This window comes from Puntigrus tetrazona, unplaced genomic scaffold, assembly GCF_018831695.1.
Source record: "Puntigrus tetrazona isolate hp1 unplaced genomic scaffold, ASM1883169v1 S000000008, whole genome shotgun sequence".
NCBI classification, from domain to species: domain Eukaryota; kingdom Metazoa; phylum Chordata; class Actinopteri; order Cypriniformes; family Cyprinidae; genus Puntigrus; species Puntigrus tetrazona.
In genome coordinates, this window is record NW_025047688.1 from 1,886,789 (window position 1) to 1,910,320 (window position 23,532).

Genomic DNA, 23,532 nt, shown 5'->3' on the forward strand with positions numbered 1-23,532 from the left:
ACGATGCAAACTATGAAGTGAAGCGGAATGCCGATGAATCGTTTTTTAATTACTGCCGAAGTGTTATTAGTAGCGAAAGGATGAACAACAGTTGTTTTTGGGGACAGTCTTTATGGCGGTCTCGTGGAGACGGATCCCCGCACGTTTGCGCTCGTGACGCGATAAGCGCGCGACTGTCAGCTCGCACGTGAGCAGCAATCATCATGGCTGTGGTGTGTTCAAAGGCGGACTGGTTTGTTTCGAGCTGTGCTGCTACTTTAGTTGCTGTAAACCTTAAAGAGTCTAGGTGAGTAGCCGTATGTTAGACCGTCATCTATCTGTTCACTTCCGGGTTGTTTTGGATATCCCAGGTCCCCAGGTGCACTTTCCAGGAGCCTAGTGCACTGTGATTTCTATACATGACTGTTTACATGCTGCTGTGTTTATTTCTAAAATCAGCTTGCTTGATGCACGTTGACTTGAATTAATGGCAAACTATTTGTGATAAATACACTATTTGTTGTACTGCGTTTGAAGTTGTAAAACGCCTTTCCTGATGAGTTTCCTAATTTCGTTATTTTGGCCTTGTGGTTATGTTGTTATACTAATCCATACATAAACCAATCGGCTGTGCTGACTAGTAAATTAAATCTATTTTTTTTAAAGTTAATCAGATGTGAGGACCATATAGATATTTTAGAGTGATATTCAATAATCTGTCAATATTGTCTGTTTGCTCCTTTTGATTGTCTTTGATTTATTTTCTCTGTAATTTCTCTGATAGAGAGCCGTTTGTGTTCGACTGTGCCAAAGCTGAGAAGAAACCGAAGGAAGCCGATGGTGATAAAACAAGGCGGGTGTTTTTGCCTGGCAGTTCTTTAGTTGAGGGTCATGTCACGAGACATAGAGAATTAAAACTAAATCAATAAATGTTTATATATATATTTGTGTGTTTCAGTGCTGGGGACGGATCAGAGGAGAAGGACAGTGGCAGTGACCGGATTCTTGCGTTTGCCGTCTCAGCGTCTGGGAAGCATGCAGCGCTCACCGATGACCACAAACGTCTTGTCCTCTTCCGTACCGAGCCGTCGTGGCAGTGCATCAGTACACGGTAACGTCTAGCTATTATACTAGTTTTCTAAAAACTTAAGTGCGGCATACGGATGAGTAAATGATGAAGCAATTATTCTCTTTAGTTGAACTGCTCCTTCAATCCTTCAGTGAGTGTATGAGTCTATGATTGTCCTCTTGCAGGTGGGTTGTGAGGAGATGCACGTCTCTTGTTTTCACTCAGGCTGAGGATGAAGTCTTTGCGGCTGATAAGTCTGGAGACGTGTATTCGTTCTCTGTTCTGGAGCCAGAAGAACCGGGAGAGCTGAAGCTGGGACATCTCTCCATGCTGTTAGATGTGGTATGAAGCAGAACGGTGCTTTTCAGTTAGCGCAGTATACTTCAATAACAGATATGCTTTCCAACCTTTTGTGTTTACCTCTAAAGTTTAGTCAAATATTTTCATATAGTACCTAATATAATTTTCAGCTAAAAATGATGAGCGTAATGTTTCCTCTACAGACTCTTTCTCCTGATGATAAATACATCATTACAGCCGACCGAGATGAGAAGATCAGAGTGAGTTTCCGGCGGTCACCCTACAACATTCAGGCTTTCTGTCTAGAGCACAGAGAGTTAGTGTGGACTGTGGGAAGCGAGTGATATCACACCACACATGCTGTTCCCGCTTGTTCAGACGTGTTTGTTTTCTCGTGCAGGTTTGTCAGTGCATTGCTCGTGCCCGTGGGGCGTCCTGACTGGCTTCTCTCTGGTTCGGGGGTATGTGCTTTTTCAGCTTGCCTCCACTGTTTGACTGTAATATTCTGAGCGTGTGAGTGTCTTTAATGCAGTAGGACTGACACGGTTGTGTTCACAGGATGGCACGATGAAGGTCTGGCATTATGAGAGTGGCCGGCGGTTACACAGTGTTGACCTGAGGCAGTTTACCCTCCACTCTGAAGACACGGACGCAGAAAAGGTGCCGTCCGTTTGATTTCAGTCAGGCATTCACGCACAAAACCGCATACAGTGTTTCAATCAGTCACAAAAATTGCATTATTGCAAGGTCTGTGAATCTCTGGGATGTATATCTGGCATTTTAATTCGTTTTTAATTATTAAAACCGATCATTTATTTATGTTATTTGAAATGTGGTTATGTTTGTGTTTATTTTTAAATGTAAATTTCACAGTATTCTAAGGCACTAAATCAGGTTAGAAAATGAGGTGGAGAATTCTCCAGGTAAAAGTTGTCTTATGAAAATCGTGATTCTAACTACAAATTGTAATAGTATTTGTGACCCTGGACCACAAAACCAGTTTTTGGATAGGACAATATTTGGTCAAGATACTAGTTAACTACTTAAGATGCCGAGAAATATCTGAATGTCTGTAATCTGAGGGTGGGGAAAAAAATCTAAAGTTTTTATATATATATATATATATATATATATATAAGTTATCAATAACAGTAATATAACAATATCTTCATGGAACATGATCTTTACTTAATATCCAAATGATTTTTGGCATAAAATAAAAATCTAGAATTTTGACCCATACAATATATTTTGGGATTTTGCTAGAAATATACTTGTGCTCCAATTATGTGTCAAATAAACAAACTGAATTAAAATGCCTAAAATATCTTGATTTTTTTATTTATTTATTTTTTTCCCTCAAGAACAGTTTTATTGAAGAACATATGATTCTAAACAATTAACTTTGGCTGACCATCAATCTAGAAAAAATAATCTCTTAATTACAGCAGAAGTGCTAGAAGAAATATTTTAGCCTACTTGGCGGGCCTTGGGTTATTAGCTTCCGCTCAGCATTTCCATTTCCTTTTCTTTTTTTTTTTTACCAATTACCAATCTGCAAATGACCCAGGCTGTATTTCTTTCTGTGCTCAGAGGTTTGCTGTCAGCAGGATCCTCAGCTCGCCGGATGGAAAACACATAGCTGTCCAGTGTGAGAGGTGCGTTTCATTTCAGCAGATTTCTGTTAATCTCGCCTCCAACTGGATCCTGGAGTCTCGGTGACGACAACAGTGCCCTTTTGCTAAAATAAAAACTCAAATATCAAGAAAATATGCCTTTTACGCTCATTTCATGCCATTAAACTCCTATCCGTCTTTGCAGATTCCCCTCAGTTCAGCTGTTCGAGGTGGATTCTGGGCCCGAGGGCTGTCTGAGCCCCTCCGAGGCTCTCGTTCTTCCTCATGCTCCCTGGGACATGACCTTTGATTCACAGAGTCAGCTGTGGGTCTTACTGGAGACTGAAGACGTGAACGTGCTCCTGTACAGGTACTCGGAGCAGCACTGGCAGGTACGTGCACGCCGCCATCCCGCTTTCTCTCCGTGTTTTGAAGCACTTACTAACTCGTGTTGCTTGTTTACAGCCGCGTGACTCGGAGACTCCTGAACTGAGGAGGGTCTCCGAAGCATTGCGAGCTCGGTGGGATATCTTTAAAGGTAAGAAATCCAACAGTATTACTGCGGAGTTCCTCAAAAGAGCATCTCGACTCGTGTAGCTAATATTATACAGTATGGGTTAATGTACCTCTGAAGATCTTTATTCCGTACGCTTTCCTTTTTGTTCTCCGTTCACAGGATCCGTGGGACTGGAGAGTCCATTCAAACACTTGTATAAAGTGAACTTCGACAACATGGCGTCGTACTTGCAGAAGAAACAGGAAAGACTAGATCAAGAGAGTAAGAAGAGAGCAGCAGCGAACGGCTCGAAGTCCAGCAAGAGAAGCAGAAGCGAGAGCGGCGCTGTGCCTCAGAGCACCAGCTGAGAGATGCTTTTTTGTCTTTTTTCTCTTTTGTTAATCGACAATAATTATGACTATTTTTATTACTTCAGTAAAGCTCCACTTGGTTTATTTTGTGAACAGCAAGGCGCTGTAGCTTGGTTTGGCCACTAGAGGCCGCTACAGGAACACATCCTGGTACGATGTCATTAGACGACGGGAATGAACATGTTTTATTACATCAGTGCTTAAAACATGAGATCTGTGGCTTCAGTTGTTCTTAAAGTTAGACTTTTATTTTTCTGAGTAAAAGTGACTAAAAATCTGTACATCCTGTATAATGTTTATACTTTTACAAAACCAAATAAAAACAACACCAATGGTTCATAGCTGAGCTGTACATGGTTCAATTCCCTGAAAGATGCTTTGGGTTTTCTGAGCAGATGGCCATGATTTCGCTCGTTCACTGCCTCGGATGGGATCCCAGCTGAAACAGACGAGCAAAGCCAGGTTCGGTTGTAAATATAACACGCATAATGACTAAAGTGCACGCGGTACGATGTTTGGACATTGACCTTGCTCATTTCTTTTTTCCTCCCATTGTTAAATTTTCGCTCTTCTTTTTCTGCACCTATGAAAAGAAAAGGGGATAACGAGACCGAAATGGCCAGTACCAGTTAAAAGGTAATGATGAAAAGAAGGCCGTCGCTGCTAACCTCATTCATGGCGTCGTCTATCTGTTTAAGCTCCTCGTATCTGTCCCGGGACTCTCGTAGGGGCTGTACCATGACCTCCTCAATCTGAGGAAACAACTGCAGGACACACTAGATCACAACCTGGTATCTTGGCCCATGTTCACACTTGGTTTGACCTGAACCAGAGTTCTGTGTCTCACCTTCATCACGGTCTCAAACATGGGGATCAGGACGAACTTGATGAAGCCGATCTGAGCGGTGGGTTTAGTAACTTTCTCTCGGTCCATGAAAGGAGCGACTGGTAAACCTTCTGCCTTCTCTCGATCGCTCTATTAGAGAGAGAAAGAACACAGTTCTGATGAAAAGTAAGGTCAAGATGATGTGGTTGGTATTATCCTTTTTATGTTGTTAAAAGCCTTTTATGCTCCCCAAGGCTGCATTTATTTAAACAAAAATACAGTATTAACATTAGGCTAATGTGAACAAACAAACATAAATTGACCTTTTTATTTTAGGTATTTTAAAATGTCGTTTATCATTGATCGCGCAAGTTGAAGATTATTTGCGGTTCATAGATTTCACATCTGAAAGTGACGTGCCATTTCTGTTCATACGTTCATTCTGCGAATCGCAAAATTTTAGAAATGTTCGTAAAATCAATTGAAGCATGGCTTCCGCGCAACCTTTTATTAATGTGCCCCCAGATTTAACTCGTCAGCTCATTAATAGAGACTTTAAGACCTGAAGTGGGTCAGAAAAGGCAAAAAGAGTTTAGATTAAATAAGGTTTGTGTCAGAAACGCGTCACGTTCAGCAGCTAAATAACAGGCAAAATAACCATCTCCTGTCTCAGAGGACAAAGAAAAAAGGGATAGCTTTAATTTAATTTAGAATGGGTCTGATAACTTCAATTTCTGTATATTTCTGCTTAACGGCGCAAGTAAATATAATATTAAATATAATGGGTTTATGTGGAGATTGTTTTAAGTTCACATAGTTATATAAATGTTGTCTAATGTTGCAATATAAAGGTATATTTAAAACCTTTACTGTTAGTTGGGATTAATACATTTACTCATTGATTCGTTTAAGGAAAATATGTGATTAATGTAAAACCATGATCCAATATATAGAGGAGTTTTTTCATCTGAGAGGATTTAGTGAAATTTAGCATTATGACTTGCTCACTAATGCACCCCCTGCAGTGAATGGGTGCCGTCAGAAGGAGAGCTGGTAAAAACACTACAATACTCCACAAGTAATCTACACCACTCCAGTCCATCAATTAATGTCTTGTAAAGCGAAAAGCTATGTCTGTAAGAAACAAGTCCTTGGTAAGGCTTTTCCGTGTTAAACAGCCACTTTTGACCAAAAAAGCTCTTCCTCCAATGAAAAAGTCTCATCTCAAACTAAAATCATATTTGTCATGTCACTCTTGTTCTGACGGCACCCATTCACTGCTGTTTTTAGAGTAACCGTTTCTTGTTTTTTTACATCTTCATACAACATACTTGCGATCTTTTCTACCTGCATGAAGTACTCCTCCAGCAAACAGTCCACCCACGGCTCGGCGACCTCCATCGGCCGGACCTCGTTAGAGATATCACAGCACTTGATCAGCACCATCTTCAGCTGCCACAGACACAGAGATGCAAGTTCAATCAGCTCGTCTTTTTTGTAGGCGAACAGCGGCGCTGCAAAACGAGTTCAGAAAGCTCACACAAGTGACGTGCTCCTCATTAGCGAAGTCAAAGTTATCCACTTTCTGTTTGAAAGAGTCCAGGATCTCTCCATGTCGGGCCATGTCCGTGGCCAGGATCAGGGTGATGGTTCCCTGTCAGAGACAAAACGGTTCTTGTTCAGAGACAAGATGTAGGTATGCGTGCGCAAAGCTGGGTTTAAAGGCCCGGGGGCACACCTGGCGAATCTGCTTGAAGGCTTCAGGATCGAAGTTGGCAAAGATGTTGCAGTCAGGCTGAGAGAATATCTGGAAGGCCACGGCGCAGTGGTGGTTCTCCAGAGGAGAGATGTCATTGTACCTCACCGCTAGCTCTGTGCGTGCATTAATCTGATACCTGCCCAAAACAGTCCACGGGTGACAGATGCTAATACAAACTTGGATCCGTCAAACACAATGACTTGTATCATATGAGATGTGCCGAAATATAAATGGAGTAGTTCTGTCAAGTGATTCATTTTGGTTAATTGCTTCCAAAATAAAAGTTTTTGTTCACATTATATATGTGTGTGTACTGCGAATATTTATTATGTATATATTAAAAAAAACGATATGTTTATATATTAAATATATTCATATATTATATGACTTTTAATATATACACGTACATATTTTGTAAGTATATGTGTGTGTATTGATATATACATAATAAATATACACAGTACACGCACATTTTTGTAATACAGAAATTAAATAGTTTCGTAATCATTTCAAATTTAAATAGACAACATTTTAAAGGATATTAAAATGAAATTGTTTCTAATTGTTATAATTCTCATAAACAATATACATTTAGGAGAAAATATATAAACTCTTTGGGGTTGGCATGATATTTATTTGATAAAATCTAGCAGAAAACGATAAATATTGTGAAGTATTATAAATTTAATTAATACAATACACGTTCCTATTGACTATATTTTAAAATGTAATTAATTCCTGAGATGCAAAGCTACATTTTCAGCACTATTACTCCAATCATCAGTGTCGCACAGAAATCACTGCAATATGCTGATTTACTGCTCAAGAAACATGTATTATTATTATTATTATTATTATTATTATTATTATTATTATTATTATTATCATTGTTAAGAACATGTTGTGCTTTAAAATGTGGGGAAAAATAGCTGAAACAGTGATATTTTCTTTCAGAATATGAAATTAAACCGAACGGCATTTATTTGAAACACAAAAAATTAGCAACATTAGAAATGCCCTAACTGAATAAATGTATTAAATATAGGAAAAATAAGAAAAAAATATATAAACGAGGTGAAAGAAACATTTAAGGCTAATAGTAGAAATACGGCTGTAAATAAATATGAGCGCTAATACAAACGTCAGGACGATGGAGGCTCTTACGTGTTGTTGTACCCAGGATGATCCAGATCATGACACACGGCAGCTGTCATCAAAATAAGAACGTCTACTTGCGTGAACTTTTCCTGAAAAACAAGACTCTTAGTGTCTGCAGTCCTCGTATCCCAGCTCTCCTACACTGCTAAATTAAAGTAAGTAATTTGTCCCCTAATAGCTGGGCCTGTAATAGCTCGGATAATTAATCCAATGACCTCTTAATACACGTCCATGGCAACAGCAGCACAGAGAGGCTGAAAGCATCTTCATAGAGGCAGAATTGCTTTCACACCCCCATACATCACTCATTTATTACTTCGCTATCTCTCAGTCTCTTTCATTCACCTCCCACTTGTCTTTAATCTACCTCTGATACTCCAGCTTTCCGGAGCAAAAGACACAGGTGGCCGCGGAGCAAAACGGCTATCTTTAAAACAGTTCAAAGGAGGAAGCGGAGTGTCTTTACCTGTAGGTTGCAGAGGTAGATCATGCTGTACATCATCTGAGTGACACAGAAGCAGTGGCGGAAATTATGGAAAGGATTGTTCCGGTAGTTGTCATGGATGCAAAGCTGAAATTGGAGAGAGGAGCAATTCTTTTATTTTATTTCACTAAATGTTTTTAATTGTTTCATTTAATTTATTAAAATAAATGGCAGTTGGTCTGATATTGTGTCATATAATAATGATGAAATCACCTAAATAAAAAAAAAAAAAAATAAAATAAATAAATATAATGTTTTCCTCTTCATAAATGAATCATTTAATTTTTAAAAAATCACTTGTGTTGTTTTATAAATGCTTTACTTAATTTGTTGTTCCTGGCCTAAAAACTCTCACTGTGATGATCATCACTGATTAAATGAAAATGTAATTTAATTTAATTTTTTTTTTTTTTTTTTTTTTTAATGTTTAAAATAATTACATTTTAAATTTAAATTAATTAATAATTTTTTTGTGTGTTTCATTTTGGAACTGATTGGTCATGGAGTTTATGCACGTCAGATTTTGAAGTGAGTACAATAATACATTAATACAAGTATTTTAAAGCAATACAAAATGTATGCTAGATGGAGAAAATAACAAAACAGAGATTTAGATGCCAGTAACAACAAATGAAAAGATAGAAAGACTTATAAAAAGAATTAACCAACACAAGTGTTTTTTTTCTGTTCTTTTATTGATTTATTTATGCCCTGTAAGAGCAAAGTCAGTAAGTTTTAATTAGTAAAAATAAACTGAACACAACATGAGAGATTTTAATTTTACGGTAGACTCACCAGCCATCTTTTCAGCGTAATGGGGTTAATATTAAAGTCTTTTACCAGCCCGAGGTCATGGTACATATGCTCCAGACAACTCAGCATCTTAAAGCACAAAACACTGATGATAGTATCTTCTGCAGTGCAGAGAATGTGGTTTTGCGTGTCAATCATTTGCACCATGTCTATCACAATGACTGGCATGCACCGCAGCTCAGCTTCAGCACAACTCTGACATTATTCTGCCTCTCTCATTGGGCCGATCCTCACCTCGTTAGGTTCCCACTGCCACACATCGAAGATCGGCTGCCTCAAAGCTTCCACTGTCTCCTGTGAGAGGTGGTACTACACAGACCCCACAAACACAAACACAGCAGCACACGCAGAGGAGGGAAGGCAGAGGGAGAGAGACGAGGAGGAAGACAGAAGAGTGCCGGGTTAGACTCTTACCTCGTTGGACTCCCACAGCCAGACGTCGAAGGCGGGTTTTCTGAGGGCGTCTATGGTTTGCTGGGAGAGCATGTACTGCAGGTGACAGAGCTCTCAGTTAACCCCCGAGAACCAACGCCTGGCTGTGGCCATTGCGCACATCACATTCACGTCTATCTGTAATTCACTTTTGCTGAAATCTACACAAAGCTCTTTTACGGTTGACAGTGAACTCAGCGATAAAGCTTCAAAAAATAATACCGTACATGCATATCCCAAGTCATAAACCGAGAGGCCAATAGTCACAGTAAAAGTTTCAATGAAAGTATAAGAAATGTTTCCTGTCCAAATTTGTATACAAGAGCGATTTCTGAAGGATCATGTAACATTGAAGACTGGAGTAATGATGCTGAAAATTCAGCTTCACATCACAGCAATAAATTAACATATATTTAATATATTTAAATACAAAATAGTTCAAATTGATTCATATTTTAATGGTATTACTGTTCTTGTTTTAGTTTAAAGAGGTCATATTATGCAATTTCTATTTTTCCTTATTCTTCTATTTCTATCCACAGAAGGATTTATTATTTCTAAAAGAGAAGGCTGATCCAGACTGGCCTAAACACCTCATTCAAACAAGCCCCCACATGTCTACATCACAATGTGGTAATATTTGCATAATACAGCCCAAATGTTCATTTCAAAGAAAGAAGGCATGGTTTCAGTAACGCATTAGTGTTGATGCAGCCATGTCAGGAGACGCTGTGGGTTTCTGTGAACATTTGGCTTTCTGAAGCAGATGCAGTTAGGAATCATTACATACAACGGAAGAGAACAACCCAGATGCTTGAATTTGTGCGATGCATTTTCTTTTTAGTTAACCTAGGAGAATACAAAGGGATGTGCGAAAGCTATTTCTAAAAAAATGGGTCAATTCTGACTTTGCTTTGACAATCTGGTGCCTCTGATTCATCCACTGTAATTATGTGGCGTTACATTTGTGCTTGTGGTGTTCGACCAATCACAGAGCACAGGGTCAGCTGGCCAATCAGAGCAGACTGTGCTAGTCAGAAGGAGGCGGGGCAAGGGAAGAGCTATAACAATGTACAGTATTTGAAAAATAATGTGTTTTTTTTAAAGCATGCCGACATATTCTGTTATACCAAATAAACTAAACAATGATTTTAAAATAGCATCATGTGACCCCTTTAATCAAATAAATGCAGCCTTCAGAAAATCCTACATCTTTGAATGGCACTGCATATATTCTTTTAATTATTTTTGTAATTATTTTGTAGATAGCTCATTAGCATGTTCATCTTTATTACTGAGTGAACTACGCTTAAAACGTAACCCGTGTAGATTTCTAAAGGATATACTTTGAACTCTGATTACAAACCTTGCTGTAATTAAAGGGTGCTGTATATGCTAAATTATGAAAGCGGAATAACTAAGTGCGCAAAATAACGAGGAACACATCTGCCATTTTACCTTAGGGTACGAAGGCACATCTCTGCGAGGAGTTAACTTCTTGTTGTCATCTAGGAAACTACTGCAAAGGTAAAGAGCAGAAGGAGCTCAGTTGCTTGAGAACAGAGCATGCTGTGTTTTTCTTTCTTTTAAGCATCAACATCTCTCGAAGAGAGTATCTTGAGAATATACAGCTATCTTTGATTCATCTTGAAGCCGATCCTTCACTAATAAGAGAGCACGTGAGAGCCATGTCAGCTCATTAAGACTCAGAAGGGAATAGACCTGATCTCATCTGTTGGTATTTTTAACAAGAGCTGACTAAGACAACACCTGGACTGCTTCTGAACTCTCCTCTCATTAAAGTTAGCAGTACAGACGGTGCTATCAATAGACCGCTATAGATGCTCCCTCGTGAAAATGAACTACACTTTAGCATATTTTTAAAGAGTGCTTTTCAGTACACGACTGTGCTTGAACTCTTTCCCCATCATTGATGAAATTTTCCATTATTTATGTCACAATTGTACCACTGTTGTATGGTAGGGGGCGCTACTACACATCTTCTGAAACAGTACAGTATCTCAGGATCCAAAAACCAACAAAGAAGAAGCAAATGAAGCATTGCTTAGGCACACATTAACATATAAATGAAAACTGCCTAATGTTACTAAATGAAATGTTGCACCCACAAAGAGGTAAGACTGCACAAGCTTTGATGGGCTTGATCTACTTGGTCTATATTTTGATCATGTTCTGAATCTGATTTTAAGTCATTTCTCTGCTTTATTTTTGTATGTTTGGATTTTTAATTACCCACATACAAGACCAAGCTTTATTTAAGAACAGTAGCTCTGTTCTTTCTTTTAACGTATTTATATGACTATAAATATTCTGGGGCTAAGAACGTTTGTGGAATGATTAAAAATGCTGGCCTCGGCTGGCAACCTTTTCAAAACACAATAGTGGGTAAAGAGTTCATTACAAATGAAAATATATTGTCATTTTTTTGTCTATAATTTATATCTGAACTAGAGAGCTTTCTGGCATCCCTAAGTAGGAGTAAAGTACATCGTGTAAGTAATAATAACTTTTATTGTCATTTAAATATGGTGATGTACTATCTGCCAGATGTACTGCCAAGCATTTATGGTAATCTAATGCCATTTCTGCGGAAATGTGTATGCCATGTATATAACATTGTACATTTTAAAATATTGTGACAGTGCATAAGATTAAAATTACAATCAAGTACTTTACATGTGCTTTATTTTATTTTAGTCAACACATCAAAGGGTATTTCTTCAAATGACAACCAAACGCACTATTAAAGGGTTACTCCACCCTAAAATGAAAATGTTGTGACTGTCCCATTGAAAGCCAAGTAAAAAAACATTGTCAAGGTTCAGAAAAGCGTGAAAAACACAGTCAGAATATCCATCTGCCATCAGTGGTTTAACTGTAACATTATAAAGCTACGAGAATACTTTTTGTACACCAAGAAAACAAAAATAATGACTTTATTCAACAATTCAGAACTGTAGCGCCATTTTGGGGAGTATCGCCGGACGCAAATAGAGTATGCTTTTACTTCGTTTTACTTTAAACATATTAAAGTTATACATTTGTACTATTTTTAAGCACACCGAAGTGACTTTTATTTCATTAACATTACAAGTATACAAGCATATTATATTATATATCATCAAGAAACTTATATCTCACCCCCATCCTTTCATTTAAAATCACTTCCTGAAGGATATGATGCATCAGATTACAGAAGCGCTACTGACATTTCCTGATAATTAAACTTGTTCAGCTTAAAAATGGCGTTCCAACACCGCCGGCGGGGTCACTGACCTGTTGTTCCTGGAGGCCATTTCCTCCCGCAGCTTCTTGATGTCACTGCGACATTTCTCGATCTCCACCACCTTCATTCCCTCCACTGAGGAAACAGAGGGGAAAATGACGGAAGCGCGATACATAATGCATACAAGTGTGGCACATAAAAGATGGTTTTACATATTTCAAGTGAGCCAAACACAGAGAAAATATGGAAATGAGCTGGTGAGCATGCCGCCGCAGGGGTTTTCCTATACAGACTGCTAAACCATAAAAAGTGCATCTGACACCTGTCACTGTCTGGCATGTTTCCCTCCATTGTCCAGAATCCTCCTGCTGCTCTGAAATACATGCGTCTTTGTCATCTCTTTGACAGCTGTTTTTATTTACATCTCGAACCTCGCTTGAGAGGCTGAAGATATGTCACACGACCTATCATGTTGGTATCTGTCTAATTTAGCTGCTTCTAGATGAGTTTTACGAGCCCAAGTACTGTACAGTTTGATTAGACGCTTGGCCTCTGGACTCACGTTGTATAATTTAATTAGTGTGACACGCACGTCATATAATCTCTGCACTTCCTGCTACTATTCTGTTTATAGACCGTGCACAATAATGCATCACCTCAAATTATATGAGGCCGGTGAACTGCTCACACTGACGAAGGGGTCAAGGTCCATCGCCTTGGTGACTAATTACATCACGGCTGTATTTGGATTTCTATGGACACACAGGCATGCTGCAAGGGAATGAATCCTGGTCTCCGGTGGTGTTACGTGGAGCGTCATTAACCAAACAACCAGTGTGCAAGAACTGTCACGACTGTCAAAGATGATGCATTTGGCAGCCACTAAACTAACCAAGCCTAACCTAATTTGCTTGGAATCATTGTTCAGCACAGACTCCACAAATGGCAGTGGATTAGAGGTCAAACACTTCCCTGTCGTTTATACAGTCAATGAATGCACCTTGAATGCAATATAAGACACTCTGCACAAAAGATTACCATCACTTAGAAACTATGTGCTGAAATTACTTTCTACTAATCTGTGATAAACTCATTTGTAGAAGAAAGTCGTTTGTGGAAATGCAAACTGTTTGGCTGATCGTTAAACAGCAACGCTGGCTTAAACAAGAGCATGGGTTTGAGACCGTTTGACCAACCGAAGACAGAAAGAAGAAGATGCCTAAAAACCTAAAAACGGCGTTGTTGTAATTAATTTTATTTATGCTAACAACTCCTTTGCTTATAGGTGACATTACATTAACAATAGGTATGTATTCAAAGATATCGTAAAATGCCCGAAAAATAAAAAAATGGATATCGGGGAACTATACTACAACCTCGTATCAATTAATGCAAAAGCTGTAGTTGTCTAATTCATCACCTCATTTATTCTGATGGCGGAAAAAGGGATAACGGGAAAACATATCTTTACCTGCTTTACATAAAAAAATCGAGGAGGTATTCAAATGCTTAAAAAAACGTACTCATGAAGCTTAGCGGAGGAAAAAAGCAGCTGAATATGAAACTGTGACCTAGTTTTGTGTTTTACTCTGATGCTAAACAGCACTTCTAAAAAAGAGCCTCCTAAAATATACAATGTGAAAGCTTAATGAATGATTTTACTTTCTAAACACGGTCGAAAACACTAGAAAATAATGTAACTAATAACAGTAACACTTTAGCATAGGGACCAATTCTCACTAAATAGTTTATTAGAATGACTAATATTAACATGTTGGCTGTTTATTAGTATTTATAAAGCACATATTCTACATGACCATAATCTTCATCCCTTATCCTAAACTACCTTCCTAAAACATCCTTACTATTAATTAGCAGCAAAGATATAGTTTATCCAGGCAAAAGTCATAGTTAATGGTTTGTTATTAGCCAGAATTGGACCTTATAACAAAATGTGGTCACATAATTTAAATATCATCAAAAAGTTGATTTATTTCACTAATTTCATTCGAAACGTGAAATTTGTATTACGCAATTTGTATTAATTCATTACACAGAGACTGATATATTTCAAATGTTTATTTATTTTTTATTTATTTGATTATAACCGACAACTAATGAAAATCCCAAATTCAGTATCTCAGAATATTTTTATATTGTGAAAAGGTTCACTATTGAAGACACCTGGTGGCACGCTCTAATCAGCTAATTAACTCAAAACACCTGCAGAGGCCTTTAAATGGTCTCTCGGTCTAGTTCTAGTTCTTGCTACACAATCATGGGGGAGACTGCTGACTTGACAGTTGTCTAAAAGACGACCGTTGACATATAATATACAAGTTTCACTTTTGAATGGGATTAGTGAACTAAATCTACTTAAATTTAATATTTTGCATGAAGAATGGAAGCTTATATTATGTAAGACAGTTGATATTGGAGAAAAGTGTAACCTGAGTATGTTTGTTTTTCTTCATTGACAACGATGCATGTCTCCGATGCCATGACACTGAGCACAGTATGTTCACTTGCTAATAGTGCACAGTGTTTAAATGACATGCATCATCTGTTGTAGCGCTAAATCTTATCGGATAGATTGCACAATAAATAGCCGTCACTGAATATTTTATCAGAGTTGTCAGACGTGGTATGGAAGGCTTCTAACATGAGCAGCTTATATAAATCAAACACAAAACATATCTACTTCCTCATATCATGATCACTAATGCTGCACTGGGTTCACCGTAATGTCACCTATAAGAACTACAAAATAAACGATAAGCAATTTACCGAGAGCCAGAAAGCGTTGTTTGTGAAGATTAGCCCTTCCATTCTAACATGACCTCTGTCCATTAGCAAAGCCAGGACAAGATATTGAGTGAAAACAGTTTAAGACTCACACTCCACTCTCTTCTCCAGCATGGCTAGGCGATTTGTCACCTCAGTCTTCAGTTCGTTGATTTTAAATGCCCTTGGGGAGAGAGCAGCCAGGCAGACCGGTGCAGATGGAGAGAAATACACAAAGATCATTCATCCTTGAAATACCAAAAGGATTCAAAATTCAATCAAAAGAAGGTCATTATGAATTTGCCGAGAGATTGAACGCAACACACACAAGTAGAGACATTGATAATACCTGGAGAACTGCTCTGCCACCTGGGTCAGAACATTCTGGAAAAGCTCCTCTTTATCTGAGAAATGAGAAAACAAGTCACATCCGTGATCATGGCCAAACACTGACATATGAAGCGTTCGGTTTTCAACCCGGTCTCATAAAAACATTACTGCACGCTTTACTGTAGTTTCTAAAGAGAAAAATCCACTGAGTGACGCTAAAACACAGGTTCATTTTTATTATGTTCATATAGGTATGTACCGCTGTGTATTTATTTTATTAAACATCCATTAAATATCTAAAAATGAAGGCTCTATCATGTTGGACCAAACCCCACCCTAAACCTACCTGAATGCAAAACTGATAGAAAACACATTTGTTGATGAACCGTGTCATTTCAGCTTCCTTTCACACAGACTTGAACTGTTTTGTGAAAGTTACACAGGATTCAAAACAGAGCTCCTCATCTCTCAAGAACATCTCTGTACCTCCTGGTCTACCGAACAAACCCACCGTCTATGAAAACACATAGATGTAAGGCTGGGTATGTGTGATGCTAATGTTGAAAAGCATCCCAGCTGATTAATATGGTTCTGAACAACGTGACATGATATCCTTCAAGAAATTATGCTTTATTCATTGAAATGAAGGTATCAAAGTTTCACTGCTCCTAGTGTTCATTTCTTTTATGAACTGCAGTGATGTGTACTTGCTGGTAAGTATTTCGTGTCTCACTAAAAAGTGCACCAAGGTATGTTTATGCCAGGAGACCAGGTAGACATATCTGTGTTCCCTACTGTGTATTAGAGAAACTTAGACGTCTTACACAAGTCTTGATACGTACTTATTAGACAGAATGAGATAACCATATACACTTTTAAGTTAGCTCTGCTCACTATCTTGGCCAAAGTTCAGCTTAACCTTCATTGCATGTTAGCTGCTGATGGCAATTTCACATTAAATTGATCAATAGCAAATGAATTACGTTACAATATCATATCAGAATGATTTGAGAAGAATCTGAATAAACGTCTGCTGTCCTGTCCTTCTCATCTCTGCTCTGTATAACAACAAGCGTCATGTGTGTATTCTCTTGGAGCCATCGGCCAGTGAATGTTAACATGATGTTATTTTCCTGTGAATCCAGTCATTAGTCAGACGGTATTCATCTGGGGCTCCAACACCAGCAAAGCAACAAAAGAAGACAAGAGATGCTAACGGACAGCATTCTCGAATCGTTAGAGAGGTTTTGTTCACTGCATACTCGCTCTCATCTCCAAATGACTCAGAGGTCACATTCACTCAACCTGGCTATCGCTGCCTTCATGTCCTTCTGTGCAGCTCTAACTTATTAGTTTGGAAGTGTATGTGATTTTAGTTGAAATTATTTTGGCGCATTTCATATTTCTTTCCGTCTGATAAATACAGGGATATTTTTGTGTACTTCTTTTTACAAAATGTTAAATGATTTTATAAACAAATTACTGTTGAGCAATGATTAATCACGATTAATTGCATCCAAAATAACATTTTTTGTGAACATAATATATGTGTGTGTACATGTATTATGTATTATGTGTATATATAAATACAATATATATTTAGAAAAATAGTTTAGAAAATAGTTACGTGTTTACATTTTTATTCATATACTTTATTTTTTATATAAATATAATATATAAAACATAACACACACACACACACACACACACACATATATATATATATATATATATATATATATATGTTTATTAATATATACATATTAAAAATACACAGTAGACAAACATATATTATGTACACATGTATTTTTTCTTTACCAACAATTCACAAAATGTTGAAATTTTAAAAAGTCTACTCTGATATGGCACATATTTCCAAATGTAGTCCATGCATATAGAAAATATGCATACCATGCATGAATAGTAGCCTATAATACATGGCTATACTACAAACAAATACTGGGGGTGTTTTTGGAATAATGTAGCATTATGATACCATTTCTGCTTTATATAGTACAGCAGAGGACCTCAACTCCGGCCATCGAGATCCACTTTCCTGCAGAGTTTACCTCTAGTTCTTAACACCCTACTCTTGGTCTTCAGGATCGCTAGAAAGTTACAGGCTGGCCATTTTAATCAAGGTTGGATATAAACTGTGCAGAAAAGTGGATCTCAAGGACAAGAGTTGAGGTTCTCTGCTGTACTATATAAAGCAGAAATAATTTCACGACACTGAATTATTCCAAAAACCCCCACAGTATTTGTTCGTAATTAATAAGATATTGACAGGCAAAGCAGAAAAAGATATGATGTTGACAATAAATCTACTGAGAAATAGTCTTGGAATGCAGATGAATGTGTCTAAAAGAGGACCTTGTGTATCTCGTTTGCTTTGAAATCAATGAAAAGTTCTAATCACTTCTCTGCTCGTGATAACACAGATAGATTGAAAAGACTGCAGTCCACCCCCGCTGCAGAAGCATTCGCACAATGATAAACGGAGTTGCTCTTATGAACGCACGCGCTTTTCCGCGCGCTCCATTTATGGAGATCGGAGAACATATGAGTGATCGCTCCAGAGCCGTTTCAGTCTCCATAATAAAACAAACCCTATTTCCCATTTCAACCGGAATGTAAACACTATCGGTGAAAGCACGGCCCTGTAGATGTGATTCATGCACACGTAAACATTCAGTGAAATTACATAACACGCAGAACATCTGACACTTACCTGCTAGCTGTCCGCCAGTTATTGGCACCACTTTGTACGGCGACCTTCAAAAACACCAGGACAAACAGAATTACAAGGCGGCCCGCGGCACACTAAAACGCGTCCCGTCTCCCTACAGGACAGTCCAGTTACTCCTCGGGACGGCTGCGCTTTCTGTAGCATTACCGTCCAAGATGTCTACTCCTATGGCGGGCGATTGTGATGGGCACACTTAGACTCTGGTTCTCAAAGAGTAACTTCCCCTTTATCTATATCTGGCCGCCATCCATTGTTTGTCTAGCATGTAGGACAGATCTCCATATAACTAACAGATAAGGGACAGTAGGCTAGTTTACTGGGCTTCTCACCTCTCAATGTTTAAACAACATCGTTATGTGTGGGTCTGTAAATTAGCGTTCATTTGGATCATGGCTTTTATAATCTAAGCTTTCCAGCATGTAGCGTTAACAAAAATGTTATGCAGCTGAGAGTGAAGAAAGACCATTTATAATGGCATTAGTGTGAAAACTGATTCGGAGGTCTACTAAATGCGTATAAGGCACTTTTACAGTCGAAAAGCATTCATGTTTGTAGATGGGACCGAGTTTAACGGCTAAGATACCTCTCTGAGTTGTTTGGCATCGTGGGGTCGATGGAGACCATTGCTCCTGTTGAGTCCAGAAGAGAAATGCTTGTGTTCCTGTCAGCAGCAGATACATTCTCTAAATTTGGGAGCACTTCAAAAGTGAAAACACTTCAACTACACACACACACACACACACACACACACACACACACACACCGTACCGTACCTGGAGAGCCCCGTGGCCGTGCAGAATAACTCCTTTATATCACATGGGCTGCAGAAACGGCTGAAAACCACCTAACAGAAACACAAATTCTGATCAGTGTCTCTGAAACAAACCTAGCTTCTTCAGTTAGCGACGCTTTGGGCTTAAAATCCTGGAAAAGAAACGTTCTGGTCATGACCTTGACAGGGGGGTGTGGATTTTTATTATAGTGTGGAAGAGTAATTACAGATTTCAGGTTTTTACAGGTTGCATGTCAGTTCATGGCTGGTCACATGGGACGTGGAATACATTTGTTTATGAATTAAATTGATCAAATCCAGTTTGACAAATAACAAATAAAAATCAAATATAATATCTGAATAACAAATAATAAAGCTTCTCTGAAACCATGATGATTTTTAAATTTAAAGAGCTACTGTTGTCCTGGCAGAAAAAGACAATGAATCGTTTTCATTTTCATGCCATCAAAACCAAATGTAAAGTTTTTTTAAAAAATCCTCAAATGAGTTTTCTTAAATGTGTGGCATGATACCGGCAGCGGTACTGGAGACAGCGGTTCTCTGATAGGGAGTTATTACAGTGTAGGCATAAATGCACAAATAATTAAAATATGCATTTGTTTATAATCTCATTTCACAGATTTGAACATTTTTTTAAAGGGAAAGTTTAAATTTCTGGGTGAGTGGTAAGATCAAAATTGTTTGTCTGTCAAAAAGATTTGTCAAAATGTTAAAAAGGTAATTAGATTTGATATTAATGTAATATTAAAATGATATTTTTGTGTTTTAAAAAGTACATTTAAGATTTCATACATTTTATGAGATAAAGAACTTATTTAAGCATTAAAAAATTGCAAAAAAATCTCAGATTACACTGAAATAAATGGCAAATGTTCGCAAACAATTTGTTTTAGCTACATTTAAATTGAAAAAAAAAAGTTTAAATTAGTCAACTAAATTTGTTTACGTAAATGTGGCTAAAATACATTGATTGCAACCATATGCCTTTTAAAAAAATTTTTGGACAAAAGTAAAATTTCACATATTTTAATACTTCTTTAAGAGGAAATAAAAAATATGGGTAGGAGGCAAAAGCAGATACAGAAATAATAATCTTTCTAATCCCTCCATTAAAACTGTATCGATTGCTTGAAAATCAATGTGGCTATGATTCTTTTTCAGATTTCTATGTACGATGCTGACCATCACAGAAGATAGTTTATCGATTATTTGAGTCTCCAAGGCCAAGTGCTGCGGTCCATCATTGTGTGTAATGTCAGTCCTGACCCTGAACACTCTGAGCCACTTACAACATGTTAATCTATCATCAACAGGCACAAGAAGACGGCAAAAACAGGTGACAACCCAGAACAGACAATGGGTGCAGCTGACAGACGGAGCGCAGGAAGAGGAAAAGAGAGAGAGAGGACGATAATAAGACTCCGAGCTGCAAAAACAGATGAGAGCGAGCGAAAGAGAGGGAACGGGGGAATCGTTCCATAACACAATTGCAGGCTCTGAGTTCAAAGATATGAGAAATACTTATTAGTGTCCAAAACAGGCTTTCTAATTGAGCACTTTGTCAGAGACGGAACAGAAAACCCACAACTAACAGCCTTGGAGAATAGAGACGATAAAATGATATACCACCAAGCACAGCGCAAAAGTCTCTTATAATACTTTAATTTTAGCAGCGGAGCATCTGAGCACAGTTCACTGAGAACTTTCTGGTATTTCCGAGAGATTTTAGGGCTGTGATTGAATATCAGCTAAAAAGCCTGGAGACATGCAGTTGCACTAGAACTAAAATGATATTTCACCACTTTCGTCGTATACGCTCTCTGTGTGTGTGTGTGTGTGTGTGTGTGTGTGTGTGTGTGTGTGTGTGTGTGTGTGTGTGTGTGTGTGTGTGTGTGTGTGTGTGTGTGTGTGTGTGTGTGTGTGTGCGTGTGTGTGTGTGTGCAAAGTGTGGGTGTATACGTACACACAGATGCGCTCATTAAAATGTTCATTTGTTCTTCATTGTGTTCGAAGCTTTTATGTGCTGATTATTTAGTTTTTGTCCCATTGCCAAGGCTGAACAATGGCGGGCAGATGCGCATTCGTATCTAACAAAACAAAACCATAAGCATACTCTAATAACGTATGCAAAACACACTAATTTGGTGCGAGTAATTATTTGGTCTCAGTTTATATTGTTTGTTTTTTTGTAACGTGTGCATTATGTTACACCGCATGCAATCGCACACGTTCTGGAACAATTAGCGAAATCCTAATTATAGAAAGTGCTATTATAACTAGTTTAAGCTTACTTTTATTTTACGGCTTACACTCGGCGGAAGCGAAACGGAATATTATTCTGCCAAACATCGTGTGCATATTTTAACATTTAAATGCACACTGAAAAAGTTTTAGCGGGAAAAAACAACTTACAAAAATCTGTTAAATGTTACATTACAGTGTATAGCGAAAACGGTCGTTTTATTTGTAAAAATATGGAATTTCCATATAATTTACAGCCAAAAACTGTAAAATGACATTTCCAGTAATCCCTTTATGACGGATCAAATTTATTTTTAAATAATTTTTCTATCAGTGATGTGCATTGTTGCATTTTCAGTTTTTTAATGAATGTTTGATGCATTATTTTAGTATTTTATTGTGTATTTTAGTATTTTATAGTATTTTATTTAGTATTTGATTGTGTTTTTTTAGTTTGTTGCATCATTTGGTGTGTTTTGTGTTTGCGTGCATGTTTTATGAACAGGTCACTCACGATGAACTCTGAACTCTTGCTGTTCTCTAGCGATCCACCTGTTTTATCATGTTGGTTATCAGTTTATTTTTTCTCAGTTTAGGCACATAAGATATATCACTACGTCACTTGATGGAACGCTTGAAATATCATAACCCCTTTCTTTAAAGTGAGATTCGGCCGCTGTTTATTTTACTGTAAATTTAACAGGATATTTTTAAAGGTAAAGTCCATCCAGGCACTTAATATAAAGTGTGATGAACAAACATTTGACACCGATTGTCACTTGGATACCTGTAATTTAACTGATGATATCTCAGCCATACCAGATCTATTAATTAAAAACATTATTAAAGGGCCAGCTGTTCACTTACAAACTCATGACAGAGTCGAGATAGTCCCGAGAACAGTGTTAGAATACGGCAAAGCATCGTATACAGCTTACTCTACTCTGTAAAAACTAATAAAACGTTTTATGAAGGCAAACTGGAGGCATTAAAAAAGAGGGTGTGAGAAACAGTAAGAGTGAAAACGTACACTTAACAAGTGCATATCAGCGAAAATGAGCAGGTTTGTTTGTAGCATATTTCTTTTATGCCAAAAATGGTTAAGATATTAAGTAAAGATCATGTTCCAGGAAGATATTTCATGTCGTAAACATATCAAAAGCTTAATTTTTGATCAGTAACATGCATATTTTATGCAATATTTTCCCAATATCTATGTGTTTTTGCACCTGAGATTCCACGTTCCTGACCAGATATTGTCCTGTTGTCCTAACAAGCCATGCATTCATAGAAAGCTCGTTCATTCGGCTTTCAGATGATGCCTTGTCAAAAATTCACAATTTCAAAAATGAGTGGTTTTCTCATGACTGGTTCTTGTGGTTCAGGGTCGCATATAGTCAGTCAGCTTCTTTGTAGATTTCTTTTCAGGACAAAGAAAAATGTAAGCATATAAATGAATCTACATCTCAGTCTACATGCAGATTTAAAAATCTAGCTCTGAATTTAATTTACTGTTTTTCTCAAGTACTCATTCCTTGTTGATGTAACAGGGACCTCTCTGACAAACCTAACCAAATAAAATGATTAAAAAGACATTTATATATGCATAATAATAAGAGATAGAGAATATATCTACAATGCTTATAACATACCCTATTATATGTATATCTCGCTTATTGTATAAGCTGTTTTAAAGCAACGCCTCCAAAAAAAACTCACATTAACACGTCCTACAGATGCTGAAACAGCCCAAACTTTCTCAACAGTTTCTTCGCAGGGTACGTACTTTGTTCTCGCCACTATACCGTCATGCATACAGTGAGAGTTTACCTTCTGAATGCGTCCATCCACGTCCAGGTATATCATGCGATACGCCGAAGACGCGCTGCCCATCTCGCCCCCCGCTGCCCTGGACTACCGGCTGCCGTTCGGTGCCTCCGCGACGGACCTAACACAAACTTCTGACCGCGTCTTTGAACTGGAACGGGTTTAATAACGTACGGACCGTGTTGCTCATCGCCGCACCGATCTCTCAACTCATCGCCCCCCCTTCACTCCCACGGGTGCGCGCGCGAGATGACAAGA

The 23,532-nt window shown here is 37.9% G+C and overlaps 2 protein-coding genes across 4 annotated transcripts; one reads left to right on the forward strand and one right to left on the reverse strand.

The window, feature by feature from the left end:
• The first annotated feature begins 67 nt into the window (after positions 1-67).
• On the forward strand, positions 68-4,172 carry wdr4 (WD repeat domain 4). Its single transcript, XM_043229609.1, has 11 exons — positions 68-286; positions 764-832; positions 938-1,090; positions 1,234-1,390; positions 1,552-1,664; positions 1,749-1,809; positions 1,907-2,008; positions 2,942-3,006; positions 3,170-3,356; positions 3,430-3,502; positions 3,641-4,172. The coding sequence occupies exons 1-11, from the start codon at positions 204-206 to the stop codon at positions 3,826-3,828; spliced, it is 1,251 nt and encodes a 416-aa protein (XP_043085544.1). The 5' UTR covers positions 68-203; the 3' UTR covers positions 3,829-4,172.
• Positions 4,129-23,485, reverse strand: pde9aa (phosphodiesterase 9aa). 3 transcript variants are annotated; one of them, XM_043229599.1, is made up of 19 exons: positions 23,278-23,485; positions 19,187-19,257; positions 18,997-19,074; positions 18,396-18,439; positions 15,684-15,738; positions 15,448-15,518; positions 12,601-12,685; positions 10,762-10,822; positions 9,106-9,180; positions 8,854-8,940; positions 8,041-8,145; positions 7,581-7,663; positions 6,396-6,552; positions 6,198-6,311; positions 6,005-6,109; positions 4,679-4,807; positions 4,500-4,595; positions 4,359-4,414; positions 4,129-4,270 (listed from the first exon to the last, which is right to left on the reverse strand). In XM_043229599.1, the coding sequence occupies exons 1-18, from the start codon at positions 23,338-23,340 to the stop codon at positions 4,364-4,366; spliced, it is 1,530 nt and encodes a 509-aa protein (XP_043085534.1). In that variant the 5' UTR covers positions 23,341-23,485; the 3' UTR covers positions 4,129-4,270; positions 4,359-4,363. The 3 variants fall into 3 exon arrangements, with proteins under 3 accessions (XP_043085534.1, XP_043085535.1, XP_043085536.1); XM_043229600.1 differs by lacking the exon at positions 9,106-9,180 and adding an exon at positions 9,286-9,360; XM_043229601.1 differs by lacking the exon at positions 4,359-4,414 and having other exon boundaries at positions 4,133-4,270.
• Between the last annotated feature and the right edge of the window lie 47 nt (positions 23,486-23,532).

Coding starts and splice junctions, on each gene's coding strand:
- wdr4 (XM_043229609.1), top strand. CDS start 204: ATGGCTGTGGTGTGTTCAAAGGCGGACTGGTTTGTTTCGAGCTGTGCT. Junction 287..763: donor GTAAACCTTAAAGAGTCTAG/GTGAGTAGCCGT, acceptor TTTCTCTGATAG/AGAGCCGTTTGTGTTCGACT. Junction 1,810..1,906: donor GGCTTCTCTCTGGTTCGGGG/GTATGTGCTTTT, acceptor TTGTGTTCACAG/GATGGCACGATGAAGGTCTG.
- pde9aa (XM_043229599.1), bottom strand. CDS start 23,340: ATGGGCAGCGCGTCTTCGGCGTATCGCATGATATACCTGGACGTGGAT. Junction 18,440..18,996: donor ATGCCAAACAACTCAGAGAG/GTATCTTAGCCG, acceptor GTGTTTTTGAAG/GTCGCCGTACAAAGTGGTGC. Junction 6,110..6,197: donor ATGAGGAGCACGTCACTTGT/GTGAGCTTTCTG, acceptor TGTCTGTGGCAG/CTGAAGATGGTGCTGATCAA.